The sequence below is a fragment of the Micromys minutus genome (assembly GCF_963924665.1).
Source record: "Micromys minutus genome assembly, chromosome: 3".
Classification (NCBI taxonomy): domain Eukaryota; kingdom Metazoa; phylum Chordata; class Mammalia; order Rodentia; family Muridae; genus Micromys; species Micromys minutus.
This window is the reverse complement of record NC_137972.1, coordinates 76,492,000-76,518,004: the sequence shown is the minus strand read 5'-3', so window position 1 is coordinate 76,518,004 and position 26,005 is coordinate 76,492,000. Positions and strand designations below refer to the sequence as shown.

At 39.5% G+C, this 26,005-nt stretch overlaps 1 protein-coding gene and 1 pseudogene across 3 annotated transcripts in view; one reads left to right on the top strand and one right to left on the bottom strand.

The window, feature by feature from the left end:
- Window positions 1-26,005, bottom strand: part of AKAP13 (A-kinase anchoring protein 13) — a 274,955-nt gene that overhangs the window by 74,365 nt on the left and 174,585 nt on the right. For both annotated transcript variants that reach the window (XM_080914648.1, XM_080914649.1), the window contains 2 exons: window positions 9,476-9,551; window positions 7,204-7,340 (listed from right to left, as the gene is read on the bottom strand). In XM_080914648.1, the coding sequence (XP_080770774.1) occupies window positions 7,204-7,340; window positions 9,476-9,551 (213 nt within the window). The remainder of the gene's footprint in view (window positions 1-7,203; window positions 7,341-9,475; window positions 9,552-26,005) is intronic.
- LOC308419086 (large ribosomal subunit protein eL21-like) lies at window positions 20,314-20,794 on the top strand (annotated as a pseudogene). The gene has a single exon. The product of its transcript is annotated as a large ribosomal subunit protein eL21-like (transcript).

The window sequence follows — 26,005 nt, the reverse complement described above, 5'->3', positions numbered from 1 at the left end:
GTAGAGAATTTACTATTCCAAAGCCAAGGATGACTGTTTTTTACTTGTGAAAACTGACTAACAGTTTCAATGCTACCAGAAGTCTGCCTCAGGAACAAAAAGGAAGAATGTTACTGTTTCCGAGTTTACAGAGAATGGGTGTGTGTTCTGAAGCCAAACCAAATAAAATCATCCCAGAGAGTAACATCTTTAATAAGGTGACAATGCTCCTTTCCTGGCTAAACTCTAGTACCAAAGAGGAAATATATGAGTCTTGTATAAGTAGCTTGGGATTCTCCACTTACTGAGAGACACTAAATCAATGATATGATGAGCAAAGGAAAGATTAGCTCTATTTCATATTATTTTTGGCTTCACATTAGACAAGGAATAGGGAAATAGGTAAAGGTGTGCAGAATTTTCCCCTTTCCACAATACATTCCTAATCATTTGGTGATATTGAGGAGAATTTTTAAGGTACACACTCATTATTATCTTTGCTTGTCCTAGAACTCACCACAGGCCAGACTGGCCTTAAACTCACAAAATTTAAATTCAGAGAGTGCCTCTACCTGTTGAGTACTGGGATTAAAGGTGGCAACGAGTCTATGTAGAGTTTGGTGCAGTACTTTAATAAGACTAATCAAAGGAGAAGTAACTCTTACAAATTGTCCTTACGCTTCCACATGTATACCATGGCACCCCCCATGCAAACGCAGTAACTGAATAAATGAGATGTAATGAAGAAGTGAAGACATGTCATTTTTTTTTTTTTTAAGAGAAAGATCAAAACTCACAAAAACTAATTCTTCCAGCTTTGGAATGGGAAACTTCTCTGAACTTGGAGTCTTTTTAAAGGGCATACAATACTTCTAACCCAAAGCATACTACCACCTATAAAAGGCACTTTTCTACCTTTGGGGCTTCAGCTGACCTTCACTCTGAAAAACTCAACTTCCTAGGCTGCTTTGTAAATAAGGTGTGAGATGAATGGAGAGAAAGGACGCTGACAGGTCAGAAAGCGGAGGCCCAGATCAGACAGACCCAGGTCAGAAAGTGGAGGCCCAGATCAGACAGACCCACCCATGCTACATTTACCAGCAGGATCCAGACTTAGATCCAGGCTACATCGATTCAAACAGTCCTACTGTGTTATTTCAGTTGTAAAAACCCAATGAGAGCTAGATCTTAATGTTAATATCAGAGAGTCCCTTTATTGGTTCAAGAGGCAAAATAAAACTACCTCATCATGTAAATTCTAGTGTGCAAGAGGTATTATTTTAGAATAAAAATATTGGTGGAACATAATGGTACACACCCTGTAGCCCTTGGAAGGTAAAGTAGGATAATCAGGAATTTCAGGATAGCCTGGGTTAAAACACTAAGGAGGAGCAAAAGTTCTGAGTTAAATTCTATGTATCACATTCTTTTCAAGACAGCAGTTCCTAGTGTGGAAATGACTCCTGGTCAGAGTAACAGGTACTTTTCATTTGTTGCCTTAAGAGAGGGCATTTCTTAAAGAAATAAAATAGTTCCACCCACAAACTTACTCTTAGTAGTGTGTGTGTGTTTGGTGCATGTATATGCTGGAAACTGGATTTTGGACCTTACATGTGCCAGGCCTGCACTTTACCCCTGAAATATATTTCCAAGCCTCAAATCTAAACTCTCAAAAGTCAAACTCTTAACACAAATGTATGTATGTATGTATGTATGTATGTATGTATGTAGTATGTATGTATGTATGTATGTAGTATGTGTATCAATAGTATCAAGAGTAAAACAAAATGAGAACTGTGGCCTGTTGAGACATACACCCTCACCTCTCTTTAAAACCTGTTTACATTATGTGTATGAGTCTTACCTGCATGTATGCCTGTATACAACATGCATGCCTGGTGTCCAGGGGAGCCAAAAAAGGGCAAAAGATTCCCTACAACTGGAGTTAAAGATGGTTGTGAGCAAACATGTCGGTGCTAGAAATTGAACCCAGGTCCTCTGGAAGAGTAGTTAATGTTCCTAACCATGGAGCCATCTAACTCCCACACACATTTTTTAAAAAGGCAAAAATCTGACTAGAATATATCCTCAACACAGACTCTTTCAGCAGTAAATGCTGTGACATTTTCCAACTTTGCTCTCCCTGAAATAAGACTTCTAGACCTGACATGTTAGAGCGAGAAAAGAGGCTAACTCTAGACTAATTTTGTCGGTCAGCTAGCAGAGCTAGGTGTTCCCACCTCCCTTCTTAAGCTCTTTAGATGACTCTAAAGGCAGCTAGGATGGAGTCCTGAATAAATAAAGCTGTTGTCAAAGTTACAAAGATAATACTGAGAGAAGTCTTAATCATAAAAACAACAGCCCCAAACTACAAATCTTTAAAGCAAAACATCAACACAGAGAACAGAAAAGTCAACAGGGGAGGAAACACAAAGCAGTGAGCTGAATAAGAATCTATTAAATTATACTTCATCAAATTAGAAATTTTGGCTAACCAAGACATTTTTACATAAGCGAATAGGCAAATGATATGAGAGAAGGTATTTGCAAATCATGAATCTAATAACGGAGCAGTATCTAGGATATACATCATCCACTCCTCAGTAACAACAAATAATCCAATCATTTTAATGGGCAAAGATATGAACAGATGCTCTGCACAGGAAGACACATGAGTTGCCAATGGACATGTGAAAATCTGTTTAATATCACTAGTTGTCAGGAAATACAAATCAAAACCATAATGAGGTAATACTGTGTGGATACCAGAAGCAGTAACAATAGAAACAATTGTGTTTGTTACTAAGGATGTGGAGTAACTGAGCTTCTCATACATCACTAGTGAGAACACCAGAGAGACTGCCAGTTTGTGAGACAGTCTGTTTCTAGGATGACTACGGATTCCAAATTTCACTCCCAAGCTTGTACAGGAGAAACAATAATTCTTCAGATTTGTATGCCATTTATGTGACATTCTCAACTAGAGAAACATCTCTGGTGGGGAATTGTTTTTGTTCCTTCTGAAGGACAGAGTGGAATGCCATGTAAAGAGACGTTGCATGGGTATACTTATATAGCCCATGTGGGGGGTGGTGGTGTGCACGGTTAATTCCAGCACTCAGGAGGTAGAAGAGGCAGATTTTGAGGTCAGCCTGGTCTACAGTACAAGTTCCAGAACAGTCTGGTCTACCCAGAGAAACCCTGTCTTAGAAAAACTGACCAACCAACCTTCAACCAAAGCCAGGCGGTAGTAGTGTACGCATTTAATTCCAGCACTTCTAGCACCTACAGGCAGAGGCAGGTGGATCTCTGTGAGTTCTATAACAGCCTCATTTACAGAGCAAGTTCTAGGATAGCCAAGGCTAGACAAAATAACCCTGTCTTGAAAAACCAGAAACTGAATTTTCAGAATTTATATATAATGTATCTAAAATGTATCTTCCCCCAAATCTGTCAACCATAGAAAAATAGTGATTCTAAGAATTTACACATGCAATGTATGTTTAATATACATGTAATCTGCTTTGAAGACTAGTATAAACAGAACAGACCTATGCAGTAGGTAAACATAATAAAAAAATGATGGCAGCTGGAAGGTAAACAGATGGGTGCTCCCTGCAAAACTCGACAGTCCTATTTTATTTCCTGTGCTTTTATAATACAGTATTTGGGGGGTGGAAATGCCTGTTTAGTTCTCTTAGAAAGTTATACTATGTGTGTGTGTGTGTGTGTGTGTGTGTGTGTGTGTGTGTATCTAGAGATGAAGAAAAACATTATATTGCTAAACACAATAAAGACAAAACTACCACAAATTTTATACAGTTACTATTCCTGAAGGAATCATGTTTAAATCTGCCAATATATAGCCTTTCATTTATTCAGCTAGTATTTAATATTTATGAGACATACGACTGTCTTGAAAAACAGCAACTAACATTTTAAACACGCATGACATGTGTCAAATAATGTTATGTTTTTATGTATTCTACCTAAGAATCCTAAGTCCTGAATCAGTTATCTACACTAATTTTATGATTACATATGTTCTTTCTCAGACAGTTCTAAAAGAATAGCAGGATTTCGTCTCAGTTTAAAAACAAAGTATAAATTTATGCTGCTGATCTAAAAATGACCTTAGGAACAGGGAAATATTTGTAAGAATAAACATAAGGCTCTTAACACTCACCGAAGAGTCACATTTCCCAGGAGATGCGACGTTGTTAAAGAGACCTCCAAAGGGCTAAAGATAAATAAATGGCTACAGGAAGTGACCTAATGCACCACTCACAGTTCACAGAAAAGCATGTTGCAATGGTTGCCTAAAGATTTCCTCCAAGCCCCGAAAGACTGAGAGGAACTTGAGGCCCTGGGAAGACACGAAGTAATACTTGTGTTGCGCACACACTGCAAGAGTGGCCAGAGAGCAATGACTAGGAAGCAGAATGGAGGGTCTGCCTACCAACTAGTTTTCAGAGCCATATTGAAGAAACTGAAAGCAAAGCAACTAAACAGGGAAGCGACATTAGAGTCCAGCCTCAATGCAAATCTCAGTTTTATTAAGTCATTTAGTTATTTTAGACAAACTTGTTTATCAGCTGTCTTAGGGTTTCTACTGCTGCGATAGAACATCATGACCAAAAGTAACTTGGGGAGAAAAGACTTTATTACTTTATATCCACACGACAGTCCAACACAGAGAGAAGTCAAGGTGGAAAGTCAAACGGCAGAGACCCAGAGGCAGGAACAGGTACAGAGGCCACGGAAGAGTACTGCCTGCAGGCTTTGCACCTCAGGATTTGTTCAGCCTTCTTACAGAGCCAAGGATCACCAGCACAGCAGGAGCACCACCTACACGGAGCTGGACCTTCCCCCTCATCAATCACCAATCAAGAAAATGCAGCATAATCTTGGCCACAGGCCAATCTGGTAGGGGGTATTTTCTCAAATGAGTTTCTCTCGGTTCAAATGACTCTAGCCTGGATTGAGCTGACAAAACTAGCCAGCAAACCAACCAAAGCTTCTATTCCTTATATGGTGTAAGGAACAAAAAAAAATCTGGTCACTGGACTTATGAAATGAACTAAATATATAAAAAAATATTCACGTGAGTGCCTTGTCAATATTATTAACTAGCTTTTAGTTTTATCAACACTAGGAAAATTAGCTATTCCAAGGACTCTGGGTCATTCACTGCTTTGGAACAAGGAAAGGAGGAATCATCCCCACCCCCACCCTGAACTGGTCCCAGGCCATCTGGACATTCCCATGCAGTCATGAGGAGGTGAAAGTTCATCCATCCTGCCTGGCTTTTCTCTAAAGCACTGAGTTTACAATGTAGGTGGAAGTTGGTCTGAGTTACATGCTTCATCTTTTAAAAAAATTATTGACTATTCTCCCTGGGAAAAAATGTGCAGTATCTAGCAAAGGTCCTTTTTATAAATTATCTTCTGCAGAGAGGATAATACCAGAAACAAACTGCTCACATGCAGGGTAGGCAAGCAAATATTTCCTGACAAACTGCTATCTAAGGGGTAGGCAAGCAAATATTTCCTGAAGGAAGATTATTCAATTCAAAAAATAAAAGTTAAGCTGGAGAGATGGCTCAGCAGTTAAGAGTGCTTGCTGCTCTTCCACGAGACCCAAGTTCAGTTCCTAAAATTAATGTTGAGTAGCTTATACTTATGTAACGTGTGCTCTAGGGATCCAACGCCTGTTTCTGGTCTCCATAAATAACCCCTTGCCACAATACATACTTAAACATAAAAATAAATATTAAAACCTTTTTACTATTAGGTTAGACAAGCACACATAACTGTTTGATAATTTTTAAAGTATTTATTATGTAGATCCAGGCATTGTGAGCCAACTTTAAAGCTAGACTTTTTAACCCGACTTCTACATGAGCATTCAGGCACATATCCCTCCTCCCTAAAAATGTAATTTAAAAATGCATTTGTTATGAGTTTAGGAATAGAAGCAAGGAAAAGGGGGAGGAAGAAAAGCAAGTAAAACAAAACCCATTGGTTTTCCTTTTCCTGTACAGCTTCAAAGGCAAATCCTGCCCTCTTAAATCCCGTGAGACTTGGCTAAATTACTACATCAAGTTCACAGTCCTCCTACCCTAGTCTCCAGTGTGCTGGAATTACAGGCATGTGACACTATGCCTAGCCAGCAAGTGACAAGACAGAAATCCCAAGGTTGCGTTATAATCTTTCCAAGGTCTTTCAGAAGATAGTCAAAAGAACAGGGTAGAAAGCACTAGAGCAGGACAAATGGAAGAGGAGGGCTGAGGAACAAAACGAGAAGAGCAGAATTCTTGAATTTGATATCATTTCTATACCATAACAGATACGACACGGGAATATGACACTCACTGTCTTGGATAGTTGAATCATCCACTAACAAAGCTGTTCTCGGCACGACTTCGAAGTTATAAAACCAGGAAGACACTTCTTCACAGCTGCTACAATACTTTTGTTCCTTTGGTCCTGGCTATTAGGAAAAGCACTTGTGGCATGTAACTGAGTACAGCATGGACTGCCCTCTGTGCTGTGGGAAAGGCATCTGCTGCAAAGAAGAAACAAACCCAAGCTCCCAACCTCCATCTTTCCTAGCTCTTCTCTAGAGAAAAAGGTCAAGTTCTCTCCCATAGATCTAGAAAGTCCCAATTAAGCAGTCTGGAAGAAAGATGATTTCACCAGGCTAAGCTGTAAGTTTCAGGCCTCCGCACATTAATCAGAATGACTCTTTGGTTAGTTTATGTATATGACATCATACAGTCTGAGCTGTGGTCCCTTCCTAACCACTGAAGGGTGTTCACTGTCATCTGACTTAGTTCATTCTAAAGGAACTCCCACGCTTTTTGACTTCGATACAAGCTTAAACTCATGTAACCAGCTATGATTTTTTCAGAAAATAAATTTAATAAATGTGGCCAATGCCCTTTTCTAAGCCCTGGCAACACAGACTTCCTTTCTTTAAATAGAACACTTGCATGCCTCTGTGAGTGATCTAGCTAGGTGTCTGTTGCAGATTAGGAAGAGAGGGAGGGAGAAACAAAGCAAATCACTCAGAATACATGGCCTACCTGGATCAAACTCACTAGCTACAGTCATATGATATTGAGTCCAAGGGGAAAATCACAGTTAAAAAGGGGTTAAGTGAGGCCAAAGAAGAGTAGGAGAGTTGCTGGTCAAAAAAATGAGTAGAAGGTTCATCCAGTACCTTGGAGAAGATGATGCTATCCATTTCATCACTGGGTGAGTGAAAGAGGTCGAAATCACTCCCTGACTCTCTCTGGAGCACGCCTTCTTTTGAGGCACACTCTGTGCCCAGTCCAACATCTATGAAGCTTCCACATTCTGAAAAAAAACATTTACTTAACCATTAGTTGTCTTTTTTTTTTAATTTACTTTCCGTTTCATACCAACATTCAGTCATTCTCTATTGTTCACCTACCTCTTTGCTTTCCCAGCCTTTCTTCCATTTTAGATATTTACAAAATTAGAAAAGACATGGTCTAATTAGTAGCTTTTAGATATATTAACAGATATAGTTACTTTTTCTGTTAGACATTTGGGTAGGTCCTAGGAAGACCTTTAGAGTGTGCTTACAGAATGGGTTATATACCATCTTGTATAAATGAAAACAATAACAGGTAATTTCATTGCAGAATTATATGAAATACCATAACAAGTAAGGCAGGACCTATGAGTCAATCTTAAATATGTCAGCTCAATAGAAATAGTATGGCTTCTTCAAAGGACCTTAAATGGTAGGTATTCTAGCCACCTTGCAATCCCCATTCTAATAGTACGCAAAAACTACAGTCGGTGGGTTTGTGATACTTCTATTCCTGCCCTTTTTGCTCTTCGGAAAACTCCAAAAAAACTTCATGTTGTAATTGAAAGGGAACTGGGGGTGCTGGCTAAAAGAAAAGGGCACAGCGTTGTCAAAGCAACAGTGTGGAGCTGGAGTGTACGAGCTGGCAATCGCCAGTCTAGAAAAGAAACCTACACGATATGCTCTCATAAAGTATCCATAGATTCCGCTCCGGTAGAAGTACCTCACCCCCAAAATAAAGCCAAGCTAGCACAAGGCTATAAACCAAGTTGGGGATAAGAAGAGGGTTAACATGTCAGACTGAACTAGATGTTTGGATGAAGGAAGAATATGGAGGAAAAAAAGAAGTACAGAAAAAGAGTAACCATAAACCATTACAACCCCACCATGACCTTTACTGGTTGTTGGGGTTCCTAAAGACAAACAATTTACACACATGCCACATACGCTGGGATATCTTCAAAAGAAACAGAATCCTTGCTGTCCTACTACAGCTTGATGTTTGTGTAACACCCCTCTGTGAGGCAGCCTAGTGACACTACAGATAGAAGACAGTGGAGCGCAGACACTGGGGAATGTACCTTATGTCAGCATTGGCTGAGCAGGTGGTGAAGTTAGGGCTCCTAACTAGTGTTAATATTAGGCACGATCTTTTCTCTATGTGTTATTACTAATATATCATGGACACGTAATGAAAGACTTCTGACAACTCTGCCTAAGCAGGGTAACAGGAGCCTTAAAGAGTCTAGTGGATGTTCATGCTGCATTCCAACCTAATAACTCTGAACCACTAAGACCTGTATTTTCAAAGCTCTCCTGCCCAGATGATTCCAGTATATAGCTGTCAGTGAGATTTCCTGGCTGAAGCTGTATCTGGAAAAGACAGGCTGCAGTGACATGGGGATGTTGGAATGTTGCAGGTCCTGTAATTAATTACCTTATCTGGGTTAGCTTTAGCCCTAGGAATAGCCATTCCTTGTCCTCCTTTATCCTGAAACCCATATCATTTGACTAACAGATACAAATCTTTTGGAATTTATACATAGCAGACTTCTCACCAATTTCGATGCTCAAAATGTCATGAGATGGCCTCTGGGAATTACAGCAGAGCCTCACCCATCTTGCTGTAGCTGCCTCTCCGATGTTTCCATCAGTGTGTATAAAAGGTGTCTTGATTTGTGGCTTTCTATGTTTTATTGCTGTAATAGCTTTATAGAACTGTTTCTACACTGGAACATGGACTTTTGGGTATCTTAAATTCATGTTCCTGAGATCTGGTCACTCAAATTTGGCTCTAGAAAAAACTACCTCTTATTCCCTTTTAAGGTAAGAGCTATGATTTCTCTTTGCTTTTTCATCAACACAGCCAAAATTAAGAACCATAGGTTCAGTCCCAGCAACATGTATTTATAATTTTATACCACTGCATTCTCTTACAAACGATTAACAACTCATAACCCTATAATTACTAATATTACTATTCTAAAATAAAATTAAGGAAAACTCTAGTGCCTTTATCTCAATTGTGAAGCCATATGCTTATAAAACAAAACCCCACACGTGTCTTCTTCCAGTTTGCTGTATAACACACGCAAGAATGGCAGATCACAACGTCAAATTATGTCTTATAGAGGTGGACTATGGACATGCATACCTGAGCTCTGTTTGGAAGCTAAGAGAGATGCTGCTTCAGGGCAGGGCTCTATGGAACACCAGCTTTCTCGGTTGATCTGGAAGACACAAATAATTTATTTCAGACAATAAGGAAACTTCATAGCTCCAGAAAAATCTATGTATTGTTGTTCACATCCTCTGACTGTTAGTGTTATATTGCAAGGGAGGTAAAGTTATGTCAAGAAAGAAAACAAAACTCTACAGTAATAAAAATAAGGCAATCTACACTCAGCTGAAAGCTCTGCAAAGACTGTCAGTAATAATGACATGTGATGTCAGTGGGAAAAGATCCACAAAAAGTAAGCTATAGTCCAGACCAAGGGTGAAATAAAGAAATTAACAAATTAAAAGAAAAAAAAAAATTAAAACACTTCTTTAGTGTTGTAACTTGCAATTTTGAAAAGTATAAAATTTTAGAATTTTAAAAATATAAACTAATTCCTATTTAAGAATAACTAGGGCTGGAGAGATGGCTCAGCAGTTAAGAACACTGACTGCTCTTCTAGAGGTCCTGAGTTCAATTCCCAGCAACCACACAGAGGCTCACAACCATCTGTAACAAGACCCAATGCCCTCTTCTGGTGTGTCTGAAGACAACTGGAGTGTTCTCATACATTAAATAAATAAATAAATAAACAAATAAACAAACAAACAAATAAATAAATCTTTAAAAAAAGGATAACTATACACCAGGTGCCATGCTAAGAATTCAGCACTTGCTTTCTCATCAAATGATCATAATAGCTATTAAACCAAAGAAGGCTCAGAAGCTATTAAACCAAAAAAGGCTCAGAAGCTATTAAACCAAAGAAGGCTTAGAAGGGTAAACACAGTAGGAAGGGCACTGGAAGTGAGTGTGCCAGTCTTGAAAATGCAAACCCATCCTTTAACCAGTCTCCTCACAGTTTCCTAGTTTAACTGTGTAAGCAGTATGTGCCTTTAATTAACATCAAATAGTCAACACTGTTCTCACTAACTTAACGATGTTTATATGCGGTACACAAAGCAACTCTAAGTAAAACTTTTGCATATTTAACAGGATTAAAATCACACAAAAAAGTCTGCTTTTTAAAATCACAACACCACTAAATCAGAAACCCGAATCAAAAGACTGGAACCCCACAAAGAAAAGAAAAGGAAAAAAAAAAAGGAAAAACATTTTTGCAAATAAAACTACTAAGTAACCCACACCTCATCTAAGAAATGTTAAAAGAAAATATGTGGAGCTGAATACAAATTAAAATTTCTCAATAAAAATTTGCAGGATATCATTAATTGCAGTGCTTAGGATAAAAATGTGACATTTAAAAATACATCATTAGAAAGTTCCAGGCACAAACCCTTGGACTGATAATGGTACCCTGCCTACAGATCCACTAATGTATGGTGGCACAAAGTTTGTGGGAGTAATTGATCAACAGCATGTGATATGACTGAAGGTCATTCAATGAGAGAACCAATACCTGACACTGCCTGGGTGACCAAGAACCTAAGACTAGACAGTCCAGGGACATAGGGTAGAATACAAAGTTAACAGCTGGGTGGCGACAGTCCACACCTTTAATCCCAGTACTTGGGAGGCAGAGCAGGCGGATGAATCTCTGAGTTCTGGTCTACAGGTAAGTTTCAGGACAGCTAGGGACACACAGTGAAACCTTGTCTTGAAAAACCAAACAAACAAACAGTAACAATAAAATGAGTCCTAATGATATTCTGCTATACTCATAGATGAGTGCCTTATCCAGCCATCGCCAGACAGGCTTCCTCCTGTAGCAAATTGGAACTAATATGGAGACCCACAGCCAAACATTAAACAGGGAGTAAGAGACCTTAGAACACTAAGCTCTAAAAAAGGTTATCTCCATCAGATTCCTCCCCTAAAGGCTCAGGGAGCTTGGCAGAAGAGAAGGTTGAAAGAGTGTTCGAGCCAGCAGGGACGGAGGATACCTTCTAGATACAGCAGGGCTGGCACACAAATGACCCAATGAAGACTGAGGCACATGCTCAGGCCTGCACAGGTCGGCACCAGATAGGGTACTAGAGCTAAACGTGGACACATGCCCTCATCCTAGAAGCTATCTCCAACTGATAACCACTTACAAATGAAAACTTACTTTCCTCCGACGGAGTCTCACTGGGGAAACAGACCGCTCTTCAGGACGGGCTGGAGGTCCCTTGTCTCATGGAATGCCAATTTTTTTTTTCCATTTTAAAAAATATTGTTTTATTTTATTTTATTTATTTGAATTTTTCCTCTTTCTACCCTACAGGTCTTCTGGTTATGTGTCATGGTTTCCAGCTCAGTGTTTTAACAGGGCTTTGGGATGTGCAGATGATGGGTCTTGCTCCTTCTCTTGGGCTCTTTTCCTTTTGTTTGTTTTGTCCCAATTCAGTGTTATAGTTTTTGTTGTATCTTATTATTATCATGCAGGAACATAATTGTTTTATTTTTCTTCTATTTTTTAGTATTTTTTGTGTCTTTTTTCAAGACTTGACTGTCCTGGAACTTAGTCTGTAGGCCTTGAGCTCAGAGATGTACTGGCCTCTAGCATAGGAATGCTGGGATTAAAGGCCACCTCCAGAGGATTGGCCTGTTTTCTATGAGACAGGAAGGGGGTGGACCTGGAGATTCTGTAACTAGAGGGGAGAAAAAACTTTAACTAGAAATATGTAACAAAAAATATATTTTCAATAAAGAGGAAAAATCAAGACAGTACATTAATTAATCCAAAGCCTGCAACAACAACAACAACAATAAAACCAAACCAACCAACCAACCAACCAAATACCCAGAATGGATAGAAATGAGTGATTCAAAAAGCAGGGAAGCCGCTAGTTTCAACAGTCAGGAAAGCTGGTCAATAGCATCATGAGGACGGTTACAAGCTACCCGAGCCATAGGATGGAACCACAAGTCTCAGAGGGAAACCACAGGGCTACACACAGGAGGGATAATGAAGAGCCACCATAACAACTGTTGTGAAAAGCTCATTAAGTCTACAGAAATTTTCAAAATTTGCTCGAGATGACTTAAATAACTTCAGAATTCATTTAAGTCACTGACTTTGTTGTTAAAGTTTTCCTTCAAGGGGAACCCAGGCCAGAGGCTTTCTGGTGAATCTCACAAACACTTAAGGAAGCGAAAGCACAAATTTTACACAAACTCATTTAGGAAATAGACAAATAAACAACCATGTACAGCTTGTTTTTTGAGCCCCCAACATCAAAACCAGATAAAGGCAGAAAAACATTGATCACTCTTAGGAATGGTGCAGAGTCACTAGCTGAATGTTTGGTAACCTGACTTCGGCAGTATATGTGGAAGATAAGCATATTGTGAACAAGAGGGTGAATTCTAAGAGCAAAAGGTTATCATTGAGTTGTGGAAGGAAAATATATATGTAACAGCAACTGATGGAGGGAGGAAAGGGAAGGGGGAATGATGTAAATACATTATAGTCTAAAAAAATAAACAATCTAAAAGTTCAATTTAGGTCTACCAACCCACACACTGAGGAAACCCAAAAGGTGAAAGTAACTTGGTAAAATTTGATAGCTAGTAAAACAAATGATCAGAACACTAACAGAAAACAAGTGCTCAACCTGATGAGACATTCTTAAAAACACAACAAAACCAGCCTCCATCATTCCCAACGATGAGAAAACTAAGCGTGTTAGTCTGACATCAAGAGTAAGAGCGAAGAACAGGCACCATGACACTTCTGACCAGCACTGCTCTGGAGGAGGACTCAGTGATCCAAAGAGAAGAAACACAATGTATGCGAATGGAAGAAGTGAAACTCCTCAAAGGTGACCTAGCTGTCTACACAGAGAATTCCAAAGAACAAAAAATGCTACCAGGGTAAGTGCCAGAGGGTTTCCAGGTGGAATTCCAAATCAGTGTTAGCTTTATGAGCCGGCAAAGAAATGTACAAACTAAGACTGAAAGTAAAAACTAAGGTATTTATAGTAGTTAGGGGAAGATGTAAAAGATGAATTATAGTTACAGCATGGGAACTTAAAAAGTACTGAAATTAAAGGTTCATGCAGAGAAAGCACATTTACAAATCAGAAACTCTATTAGTTATATCTCCAAAACCATAACATGACTTTAAGAGCCTTTAAGTGGAAAAGAACCGAGGTCAGTTACTTAAAGATGCCAAGTTATTTCAGTAAGGAGCCAGCAGGCAGGAGAGTAGAGTGAGCAGCTTAGTAACAGCATGAACACAAGACGGGCACCGGAAAGCGTTCCGAACAGTGCCAGTCAACAGAACAGAAGTGAGACTGCAAGGAAGACCGCCCGGTGGCTTGGGGTGCCTGCTGCTCTTTCAGAGACTATGTCAGGCAGCTCAGAAGTGCCTGGAACTTCCAGCTCCAGAGAATTCGATGCCCCCTTCTGGCCCCGGGGGCTGGGGTACCTGCATACACATGACATACATGAAAATATGAAAACAAACCTCATAGGCATACAAGTATATGTCCACCAGAACAGCTGAGATTAAAGACTAACAGTACAACACGTTGGCCAGAATATAAAGTAATGGGAACACGGACGTACTGCTAATATCATGTGAAAAGATAGTCAAAGTTTGCAAACAAGGTTAGCGGCTTCTGCAATGTCAGAGAACACTCAAATTCTACCCAGCAATGGATTAAAGTTATTAATAAAAGCAAAATATTTCCTTTAAAACTCTCCATTTGTCCCCCTCACCCCATGTGTGTGTGTGTGTGTGTGTCTGCTCATGCCATAGTGTGTGAAAGTCAGAAATATTTGAGGCAGTTGGTTCCCTTATACCACAATGTTAATCCCTGTTAACAAACTCAGGCTATCAGCCTTGTCAGCAAGCACCTTGACCTACTGAACAATCTTGCCAGGCCCAAAGATATTCCTGTACTAAGACTTTTAAATGGCAGCTTAACTTATGCTAGAAATGCTAGATCAAGACCGACAAAATAACTTGTCTTACACCTATACAATGAAACATTTATAAGGAATGATCTACTGATTAAAACAACATGGATAATTTTATGCTAAGAGGCAGATGGCAAAGACTAGACACAGGGCCCAACTTACTATATGTTTGAATCTGTATGTCATTTTAGAAAAGGCAAAATTTCAGCACCAAAGTCTTAATAGTGACCAGTGGGGAAAAGAAGAGGAGGCAAGACAGAGGAACTTTTGAGCTGAATCAATGTGCTCCCATGTGATAGAGAAGTGACTATAGAATATTTATTAAAACTCACCAAAGTGCAAAGATAAACTGGGTGGGTATATGTGTGTGTATTTTGGTGATAAGGATCAAACCCAGGGCATTATGGCTCATATGCTAGCGATCTGCTGCTAAACTATATCCACAAACCAGTGAATATTCTGAGTATGAATTAGGCCCTTAAAAGTATAAAATATAAAATAGTTTCTGCCAGCACTTTAACTTTCTAATCTCATTGAAATTCTGAATACTACGAGTACATTATCATACAGACGAACAATTAGAATGCCAGAAGAGGCCATAATTTTATTTAATGGCTTCTAGACTACAGAATATATTTATTATATTTGTGATCACGAATGAAAAATACTGATACTATGCTGATGAAAGAAATTTTATTTAATCACACCAAGTTGGATGAGGGCTTTGCTAAAGAACACCTTTTTCTTCCTATTTTTGACAGCAGGAGAAACAAATCACTTGTGAGCAACTTCAAGTTTAGACACATATGAAATGAGCACTATTTGCTCATGTGTGCTGTCTCATTAGCACAGAGGAGAGGCAGCAGGAGCGAGTGGTCAATGTGGAATGCAGCTTCGGTAGCTTCCCTGGCATTATACAGAAGGTCCTCTCCAGAAAGGTACCTGGGCATGGGCAGTCGGCAGAAACCAAAGCCAGTGCCTTCAAAACATCACCCACACCTTTCAAAGAAACAGCTGAAAAGTATTATTACTATGCTGTGTGCGTATATATGTGAATGCCTGTGACTGAGGAGACCAGGGTGCTGTATCCTCTGTAGCAGGTGGCTGTGAGGGACCTATCATGGGTGCTAAGAACCAAACTATGAAAGAGCACCATGTGCTTTGAGCTGCCGAGCTACTTCTCCAGCTTCAGTAGACTTTCTTTTTTAAAAAACAAACAGATAAAGCCAAACTAAAACAAACAAATAAAAAAAAAATCCCCCAAGTAGTGGCTTAGAGAATTTTCTAATTTTTTTTAATGTCTTCTGGCAAAGCCTAATGTATGTCTTCAGATTTAACCCTTTTCAGTATCATCCCTGTTCCATGGCCAATGTGTAAAGGCAACAATTGACTATGCGCTCACTAAACTCTGTGTTTCTCTCATTTTAAGCACTGGTAAGTTACATTTAGTGATCATTCTATTGTGCAACAACTCATGAGAATGAAAAAAAAAAGTTAAGGTAAAATAAAATTTCTTTAAGAGAATGTATTATGGGATGAGGAAATATTAGTGTTAGGAAACCTTCCAGAATGTCTGCAGGTCTGGTGACTGATCTTTGCTCTAGACTCTTCCCAAGAAGAGTGTATGTCAAATAGTCCTATTAAGACACAAGTAAATTTACTAGCTTAAGAAAGCTAAAATTTCAGAACTACCCTACATTTTAAACCAATCAGTATTTAACATTAATTAAAAAAAACCAAATAGCTACTGAAGTATCTCAATATGATCATCCCTTTGTAGCCAAAAAAAAAAAAAAAAAAAAAAAAAAAAATCCCAGTTTGACTATACTTTTAAGTGAGCATACATCTGAATGACCATAAGCTAATATTCCTTTTGACTTTTCTATAGTTTCTCAAATTTTATTATATGGTTATATTCTAATTTCATTTAATAATTGTTTAATAGAGTTCACTTTGCAAAGACAGTTAGGAAGTTCTTGTATATGCCTTTCTCTCCTTTGCTTGTTTTACAAAAACCAACATTAGAAGGCAGGTCTGGTGGAATACACCTCTAACTCCAGCACCCAGGATGCAGAAGCAGGTTGATCTCGGTGAGTTTGAGGCTAGCCTGGTCCACAAAGAGTCCAGAACAGCCAGGGTTACACAGAGAAACCCTGTTTTGAAAAACCGAACACCAACATTAGTACAGTATTGTTAGATAAACTCTAGATAAAAGCTTCATGCCCAACATTCATATGTAACATTCAGGGTACTGGAAAGTACTCTTCAAACTATCAGAGAAGGCAAGGATCAGGATAACCCAGCTACAAACCCTGGAGCTTACAACAGCCATCTGCCTGCACGAAACGACTAATGGTATACTGCTGTACCCACAGATACCCTCGTTCAACTCTCATCAGAGAAGCTTCTTCTTGCAGTAGATGGGAATCAATACAGAGACCCACAACTGCACAATATACAAAAAGTAATTAAGAGACTCTGAAGCAGTTAGTCCTAAATAGGATGCTTTCACCAAACCCCTCAAGGGGCAGGGACCTTTGAGGGAGAGGAGATAAAAAGACTGTATGAGCCAGAGGTGGTGGAAGATTGCAGGGGAACAGTGTTTCCCAGATCCGTAGGAACTCAGAGACTGGCACCATTGCACAGGATCTGCAAAGCCAGTCAGGGTCCCAGCACAGACAGTAAGTGCACAAAGAAGCTATTTGCAGCAGATAACTGCTGGAAAAGGGGAAATCAGTTTTCTTCAATTAAGTGTCCCTGGGTATATAAATCAGGGCAGGCCCAGCGTCCAGGAGTAGTTGGTCATCACAAAATGAACTCCATGGTTTTTGCTGTTATTGCTGGACTTTTTGTAGGCTTTCGTTTTAGTATTTTTTATTGTCTTACTGTTTTGTTTCTGTTTGAGAGAGAGAAGAAAACATAGAGTTGGGTGGGTAGGGAGGTGGTGAGGATCTGGGAGGAGTTTGGGGAAAACATGATCAAAATGTATTACATGAAAACTGTCTTTTAAACAAGTTCTCTGGATTCACTTGCTCTTCCGCTTATGTTCTTTTTCTCTTCCAAAGAATTCAGGATGCAGCCTGTGTTTATTTTGCATGCATGCAAGAAAACATGCATGCAACTAAGCATGTTCAACTGTAAAATTTTGCGTTTTAGTATTTTTATTTAAATCCCGCAAAAAAGTCATTCAGACTACTCGCCGAGCTGTATCATCACCACCACCATCTACTTTCAGAGCACTGCCATGGCAAGAAACATTTAAATCTTTCTCTCTTGGTCCTAGGCAAGCACTGAGCCATCTTCTGTCTACTAATCTGCCTACTATAGACAGTTCTTATAAATACAGCCATGTACTTGTTAGTCTTTTGTGATGTTTCTTTCACTTAGCAAAATGTACTCAATATTCACCTATGTTGTAGATTTAGTGTTGTATTACTTCCAAATAATATTTCACTGTAAGGCTATACCTACATTTTACTTCTCTATTTGTCTAATTTTAAACATCTAGGTTGTCTTGACTTTCTAGCTGCTATGAATAAATAATACTATGAACATTTTATATACATGACTCATACAAGCTTTTCTGAAGACAGCTGTTTTTATTTCCCTTAAGAATATACCTAGAAATGGATTGTTTAACTATGCTTAGATTCCAGTTTTTGGGAACTTTGGGTTGTTTTCTAAATGGCTATACCGTTTAGTGATTTTGCCACATTTTGCCAATATTTTTGTTCTTATCTGTGATTTTTTTTTGGGGGGGGGGTCATCAAAACAAGGTAGCCTTGCATCTCTCCTAAAGCATGTTTTTCTTTTAAAATAAAAAATACATTAAAAAAAACAATAAGGCACTAGGGGATGCCCATCATAGATAGCTTTATTTTTTTCTTAAAAAAAAAAAAAAAGTTAAACACCTTCTGTGTTCTAGGATTATACCACATCTTAAAACTGAGGAAGTTAAAAAACTTGTCCTCAGACAACTGAGCATTTACATGAGAAGACTGTTTCAGTGTGGTCAATCAGCTGGCTCTAGCATCTTGTAGACTACGCACCATGTGCCGACCAAGACAGTACGTGTTACTGTGGACAAAAATTCTAGCCCTACATACATCTTTTCTGGTCAAGTTACAAATGTTATATTTAAGTCAGGCAGGTAGAAATGCATGATTGTGAACACGCATGTGTGCACTCCCCCCAGCAGGTAGACTGAGTCAAGATATTACATACACTATGCACACTAACCTAGAAGCCATAGAACTGTGGGGAATTCATTTTACTGAAGCTCAGGAAGCAATAAGCTAAAAGGGGAGCCATATCCATTGTGTCTGCTGTTACGGAGAAGTAAAAATCAACTGTAAAAAACCTGCTCCTGGTCTGCAGAAATGGCTCAATAGTTATGAACACTCACTTTTCTTCCAAAGGATCTGGATTCCATTTCTAGCTCTCACATGGAAATTAACAACAGTCTCTAACTAGAGTCACAAGTGGAAAAAAAAAAATCATGAGCAAAACAGTTAAGACACATCCCAGCCCTCATAAAGACTGAGGGAGGCGGCGCGCACAGGGCCTGATGGCTCTGTATCAGTAGCCGTCCATCCTGCCCCAACCCAGAAGCTATCCAACTGAATTAGTTTCCTCCACGGAGTCTCACTGGGGAAACAAAGCACTCTTGAGAGCAGACTGCATGCTCAGCAGCAGATGAAAACAGAACCCAAACTTTCAATGGTATCTTTGGAGTCTTGTCACATAATGTCCTGTCAGGACTTATTTTCTTCTAAATCTTATCATTTTTGAAATTTTATTTACATTTTATTCTCCCGTTTTGTCTTTCAGATCCTCTGCCTAAACATTATGGCTTCCAATCTAGTATTTGTATGTGATTCTGGAGTGTGCAAATGAATAAATTTCTGTATCTGTACTTGCTTTTGTGTGTGTGTGTGTGTGTGTGTGTGTGTGTGTCTTTTCTTCAATGTGTTAGTTTTTTAATCTTATTTTGTTTTAATTATTTAGAAGATCGTTGTCTACTGAGGGACAGAAAGGGGTGGATACAGATGGCAGGGGAACTGGGGAGGAGCTGGGAGGAGTACAGGGAGGGAAACTATAATCACGATTTATTATGTAAGAAAAAATATCTTCAATGAAAGAAAAAAGGGGAGGGGCTTCAAAGCCCTCTGAGTAACAAGACTGTTAGGGACTTAAGGGAAGCCATGGTACCTTTGTTGGGCACACGCATCATGTGTATTACAACCCCTGGCTCTGAAGCCTATGTAGACTTTTGCATCTGATATTTAGAAACAAAAGACAGGGCTGAAATGGAAGCAAGCTTTACTCTCTGGGGTGATGGCAAGGGGAACAAGTTTAGTACAGTACTGAGAAAGTCACTATAGAAATACAGACACAAATGGGAACCTGGAGAGTGGGGTTATCAGAGACAAAAGACCAGAGAACAGGAATCTGAGCTACTCTGGTCTAGTGCAGCACACGAAGGCTTCCTTTAGAACACAGACAAAGATGTAAATGGAGAACTGGGAAAAGGTAGAATCCAGAAAATGGGACATGGGGGGGATCCACAATAAACAGATGCAGAAAATTTAGAGGAAAAGATGATGCTTTAACTTGGTTGAATCTGAGATGTAACAGTTTGACAAAAGCCTCAACAAGGGGAAAGAGGTGGGAAAAGTTTTTAGTCTAGTTTCACATACTGTTCGGTAGATTTAAAAGAGTGTGTATAGATCCAAGACTTAGTTAATAGATAACACATTATTTGTAGATGAGATTAGCTTAAGACAGCTCAACTCACTGGCTTCTTATGAATACAAATAGCATAAAAGTGTACACAGGGGAAATGCAAATCAAAACCAGAATGGGCTTTTTGGCCGCAGAAGCCATCTTCTAGTTAACTCGCCAACATGAGGAACACAAAGGGAAAGAGGAGAGGCACTCGGTCTATGTTCTCTAGGCCTTTTAGGAAACATGGAGTGTGCCTTTGGCCACATACATGCGAATCTACAAGAAGGGTGATATTATAGACATCAAGGGAATGAGCACTGTTCAGAAAGGAACGCCCCGGAAGTGTTACCATGGAAAACCGGAAGAGTCTACAGTATCACCCAGCATGCGGTGAGCATCACTGTAAACAAGCAAGTTAAGGGCAAGATTCTGGCTAAGAGGATCAGTGTGCGGATTGAGCACATCAAGCACTCGAAGAGCAGAGACGGCTTCCTGAAGCGGGTGGAGGAGAACGATCAGAAGAAAAAGGAAGCCACGGAGAAGGGCACCTGGGTTCAGCTGAAGCGCCAGCCTGCGCCACCCAGAGACGCCCACTTTGTGAGGACTAACGGAAAAGAGCCTGAGCTGCTGGAGCCCATTCCCTATGAATTCATGGCCTAATGTACAAAGAGAAATAAAGGGCCCAGGCTGCAAAGTCCAAAACAAAACAAAACAAAATGAGAACAACAACAACAACAACAACAACAAAACCAGAATGGGCCATCACCTCACAACCCTTAGGCTGTTATTTGGGAATGCAGAGAAACTGGAAGTCTTTTGAAACTGCTGGTAGAAAACCATGTAAAATGAAAGAGACACTATGGCAAACAATGTAGTCATTCCTAAAAACCATAATTACCTCGGCTCAGCGATTTCAATTCTGGTCATACACCCAAAGAGTGAAAGCAGGGATTCAAAACAGGTACACACAACGGTCAGAGTGACACCACTCACAACAGTCGGTGTGTGAACAGATAAAGAATATGAAGTTACAAAGAATGTTATTCACCCTTAAAAGAGAAACCCCGACACATCTTACAATTTGTATGAACTTCAGATGTTAAGCTGAGTGATGTAAGACAGCCAGCCACATGAATAAATACTGCCTGACTCCACTTACACAGGCCCCCAGAGCAGTCAGAATTAGACAGGAAGCAGAATGGTGGTTTCCAGGGGACGGGAATGGAGACTTATTGTTTAACAGGTGAGAAGTCCCACTCTGGGAAAACAGAAATGTTTTCATCTATCTAGTTGTGATGCTTATAAAAAATATAACTGTTGATAACACGAAACTGTGTAGTGTACCCAAAAGTAGTTAAAATGGTAAATTATGTATATCATATCACAGATTAAAAAGTGAGTGTAGAACAGTTAAGAGATGCAAACTTTTTTTTTTTTAAAAACAAAAGTTGACAGGCATCCCACAAAGGCAAAATTATAGCCAGTAATCTGAGCCAGATGCTACCATTCATGGTCAATGCCATTAGCCAGAGGGCAATCTCCATGCTGCATCGGGTAAAGAAAGAATGCTAAACCATGCATCAGCACTTTCAACCACATCCTGTGTAAAAGCAATCGAGCATATCATATTCATGTGTGGATAATACTGTGCTTACAATGTAAGTAAGCTGCTCAAGACATAGACATTGGTTTAAAAAAATAGTCGCTCCTCTTGCCCTATTTTGGAATCGCTGATGCGGCACACAGGTTTGCCCCCCCTCTCAGTTTTATTGTTCACTTCCACAGCCTCATTACCATGGCAACTAAGAGCCACACTATGTGGCTCCATTAGAAGTATTTTCACATGCTTGCTGTTGATCAGATATAACGCCAAGAACTGTGAGCACGTGTGGTAACACTTTTGACACGTGTAGGAAATCAAAAGTTAACAGGTATTTCTGAATAAAGCAATGTTTGTCATTCCCCAAAATTATCTCTATAGCCAAGGTGTTTACAGACTAAAAAATAAACTGCTTCCTTGCACTACACTTTTTTTGTTGTTGTTGTTATTTTTTAAATCCAATTCTGAGGAGGTTAAGCAATCACCATGGACACCGCTAGCATCTGAATGGTTAATAAAAAATGAAGATGATATAAGGATAATGAGATTCCCCACATAGATTCTGCTCTCATGTAACCACAGAGCTATGAATAAAATACAGAGTGGGCAGGTGACTCAGTGAATAGGAAAAGTAGAGACTAGTTCAAGGTGATTCAGAAGCTTTACTTAGCAGGTAGAAAAAGGTTAGAAATAGATTTTAGTACCTGTATCATTTGGAGAGAGAAGTCACTCATAGCATTAAAAAACTTGCTATCACCTTTTGCTCTGCCCATAGGGACTGCCACAAACTGCAGTTCAGATACCACTCAGACTCAGTGCTCCAGGTTCTAGGGAGGTGCCATGTACAGAGTACAGGAGAATGGAAGGTACACACACTGTAAGAAACGAAGACCCAGTCATTCCTTCAGTGCAGCCGGGGACCTCTGTGAGGTTCTACCAGTTTGGAAACAGAGGCACATGTTTTTGCATTGTCTTGTTTCTGGCACTGTCAGTGAGACTGACTGTAAGTGAACATTCTAATAATACTGGCTACGGCAACACCCAGTCTTCCCAGCCACCACAAACAGTCATTTCCTCTGCAACCGTTTTAGACAATCCAAAGATACAAGGCTGAAGAAAAGGAAGCAAAAATCCACCATCTGAATATCTGCCAACATTTGACTTACAAATCCCATCAGGTAACCACAATGTACCTGAGAAACTACATCTGGCTGCCGTTAGCCCTGGCCTCTGTATGTCCTTCAGTTGTTCTAATCTGCCTGCAAATTTTTAAAGGATGCAGATTTCTCTAGGAAAGGCTTTTGCTAAGCCTTCCCTAGGGCCAGAGACAGACTACTCGTTCTGCACTTCAGCTAATGTGACTGTATGGCCTACCTAAGCAATGAGCACACAGAGAGGACTGCCATTTTCTACGTATTTCCAGTTTTCATAAAGACTCAGAAATCCCATGACCATTAAACTAGCATTCTGAATTGTTAGCTACTACAATTTTTGCTTTCATTAAATTTTCAGTGACATTAAGATTAATGTTACTATTAATAATAGGTTTGTGTTTTCCAGGTACTCAAACTTATTAAATTACTAGACACAAGTAGATCCTAAAATTACCCTAAACCAGGCACTAATTTTTTTGTTTACAAGTCTGGTCACACACAGCTCCTCCTTTTTGGTGTGCTAGTTTGGGAGTAAGCCATAGCACTTGTCTTCTAAGGATGCTCTTATTTGCCTCAGTCTCAGTCTGCTATGGAAGGTCTCATCAGTCAACACATGAAGTCAACATTAACTTCTTGAAGAACAATGAGGAAAAGGGCATGCTGGTACCAAAGGGCCCCTGCCAACAATTAAAATTATTTCATATCACATTTTAAACATATGATTCATAGTTGCAAACTATTTATCCCAAGAGCCAGAAGCCATGTCTGTATCAAGAAAGAGGAGGCAAGGGAGGAATGTCATATGTATAGGAAAAGGGATGTCAACCAAGGATGAGTAGTATCCTTGGTTAGGGGACCAGGGGAGGACTATCCAGCTTGGCTCTCTTTTTTTATAAGACTCTTCAGAATGCCTTGCATGGAATAGAGTCAGGCCTCTAATCATGGCGCCTGGGAGGTGGAGGTAGGACTATCAGAAATTTAAAGTCAGCCTCAGCTATGTAGTGAGTTCAAGGCTAGTTTGGGCGACTGATACCCTGACTCTTACAGGCAGATAGACAGACAAGACTAATTACACAGATGTGATAAACAATGTAGATCAGAATTTAGAGTATGCCAGAGAAAGTTCAGGTATATAACACAAATGAGGAACGTTGACACTAATCCACTGGGAATTAAATGAATGTCAAAGGTTAGGAACTGGAGCTCTAAGTATGGGGTAACAAAGCAAACAGTTCACAAGCTAAACCTTGAGAGTACTGTTGTATTCCATTTCTATATTTTTACATTGAAGTTATTAGTTATTTTTACATTAAAGTTAATTAAAATTATGTTAGCACAAGGCTTATGAATCTGTATTTACAAATCTTAAAACATCAATTCCTTTCAATCAAGAAATATCTATTAAAGCTAGACATGATGGCCCACACCTTCAATGCCAGCACTTAGAGGGCAGAAGCAGGTGGATCTCTGTGAGTTCCAGCCAGCTCGGGCTGTACAACAAGTTCAATGCCAATCAGAGTCAAGGCAGTAAATTTGTTTTAAAAAATCTATTATGTTTAAATATAAGGTTACTATATCTCATTCTATATGTACAGGTACACGGATAAAGATTCAAAATGAGCAACTTTGTAAACTTCTATGTAAAAGTATGGTGAGAATGTAGAGGATCACCTGAGTATTTAAGTGGTACATGCATCCACTGGAATCTTTGCACACACGTAAGGAAGCCAGAGCGCAATGTTGATATCTTCCTCCATCAAACTCTATTTTACAATTCAGACAATCTCCCTCTGAACCTATTGATCTTTGTCAGCTAGCCTGGCTAGTCAGCAAGCCTCAGGAATTCTCCTGTCTCCATCTCCCCAGCACAGAACTACAGGTGTGCACTGCCATGCCTGACCCTTACACAGACTTAAGGGACCTAAACCCAGGTACTTCATTTCCTAGCCCCCCGTATGAATTTTAAAATGCTAACAGAAAATACTGAAATTCAAAATAATGTCAGAGTAATTGGAGAACACCACTGAGAGGAAGGGAGAGGAGAAGGCAGAAGAATTATAGGGAAAACTTGCTACAAACTGTGACGCAAAATGAACTCTTGCTTTAATACACCTATCTAAAGTGTCATAAAAAGAATTCCCATATTGGGGAAGAATCAACCAACAATATGCCTAAGACTTCTTGCAATACAAGTCCATGATAGAAAATCATATATGTTGATGTGTGTGTGTGTGTGTGTGTGTGTGTATGTTTCTGTGTATATGCTCATATAATAAAAGGAACGGGTCAACTCAAGGGAGCCTTAGGACACCAAGACAACATGCTGGCTGTGAATCCTATTACTGATTACATATGAAAGAATCACTGGCTATTCTAACCTGTTTTCTTGTATGTGAGGAGGGGCAATGATTAAGACTGCAAACATTGCACACTATGTCTCAGTGTCTATTCTCTCCTTATTTTCCTCCACAAAGTCATCTGACCATGTTGGGGCCTGCCATAATGGCAGCCTACTATATCCATCCCCACACTGCCAGAACGACCTTTTCTGTTAGAGCAAAGAGGAAAAAGATCCTCGCCATGGCTGTCTGCATTTGCACATCAGTTCTGGCTCCAGTCTTTTTACAATTGACTTGCAGCATGTTATACAGAATGCTCCGATCTGTCAGGAAGTACCCGTCAGTTTCTCTTCCTCAGGGACTCTGTTCACTGTTTCTAGAACCCTTCCTTCATCCTTCATGGAGGCAGACATCTCAGCCTCTGCAGCACTGGCCTGAATGAAGCAGTCTAATTGTTTCTCTGTTACTACTGCTCTTAGAAAGATTCTCTTAGACTCGGCCCCTCAGTTCTCAGTCATGGTTCTAGTATTTCCTCACAGGAAATGGGGTAAAATACTCACTGCCTGACAAATAACGTTCAAGTCAAATAAATTATAAGAAAAGGGAAATATAAAAATAGTGACTACAAATTAAGAAGTCGGAACTGAGTTAACTCATATAAAGCTTTAATATCCAACTAAGCTGTATGATACTACATATTTTTTAGCATTCTTCTTAGATTAATTTTTAAAATTTTGTTTATTTTATAAGAATATTTTGCCTGTATATACATATGTGC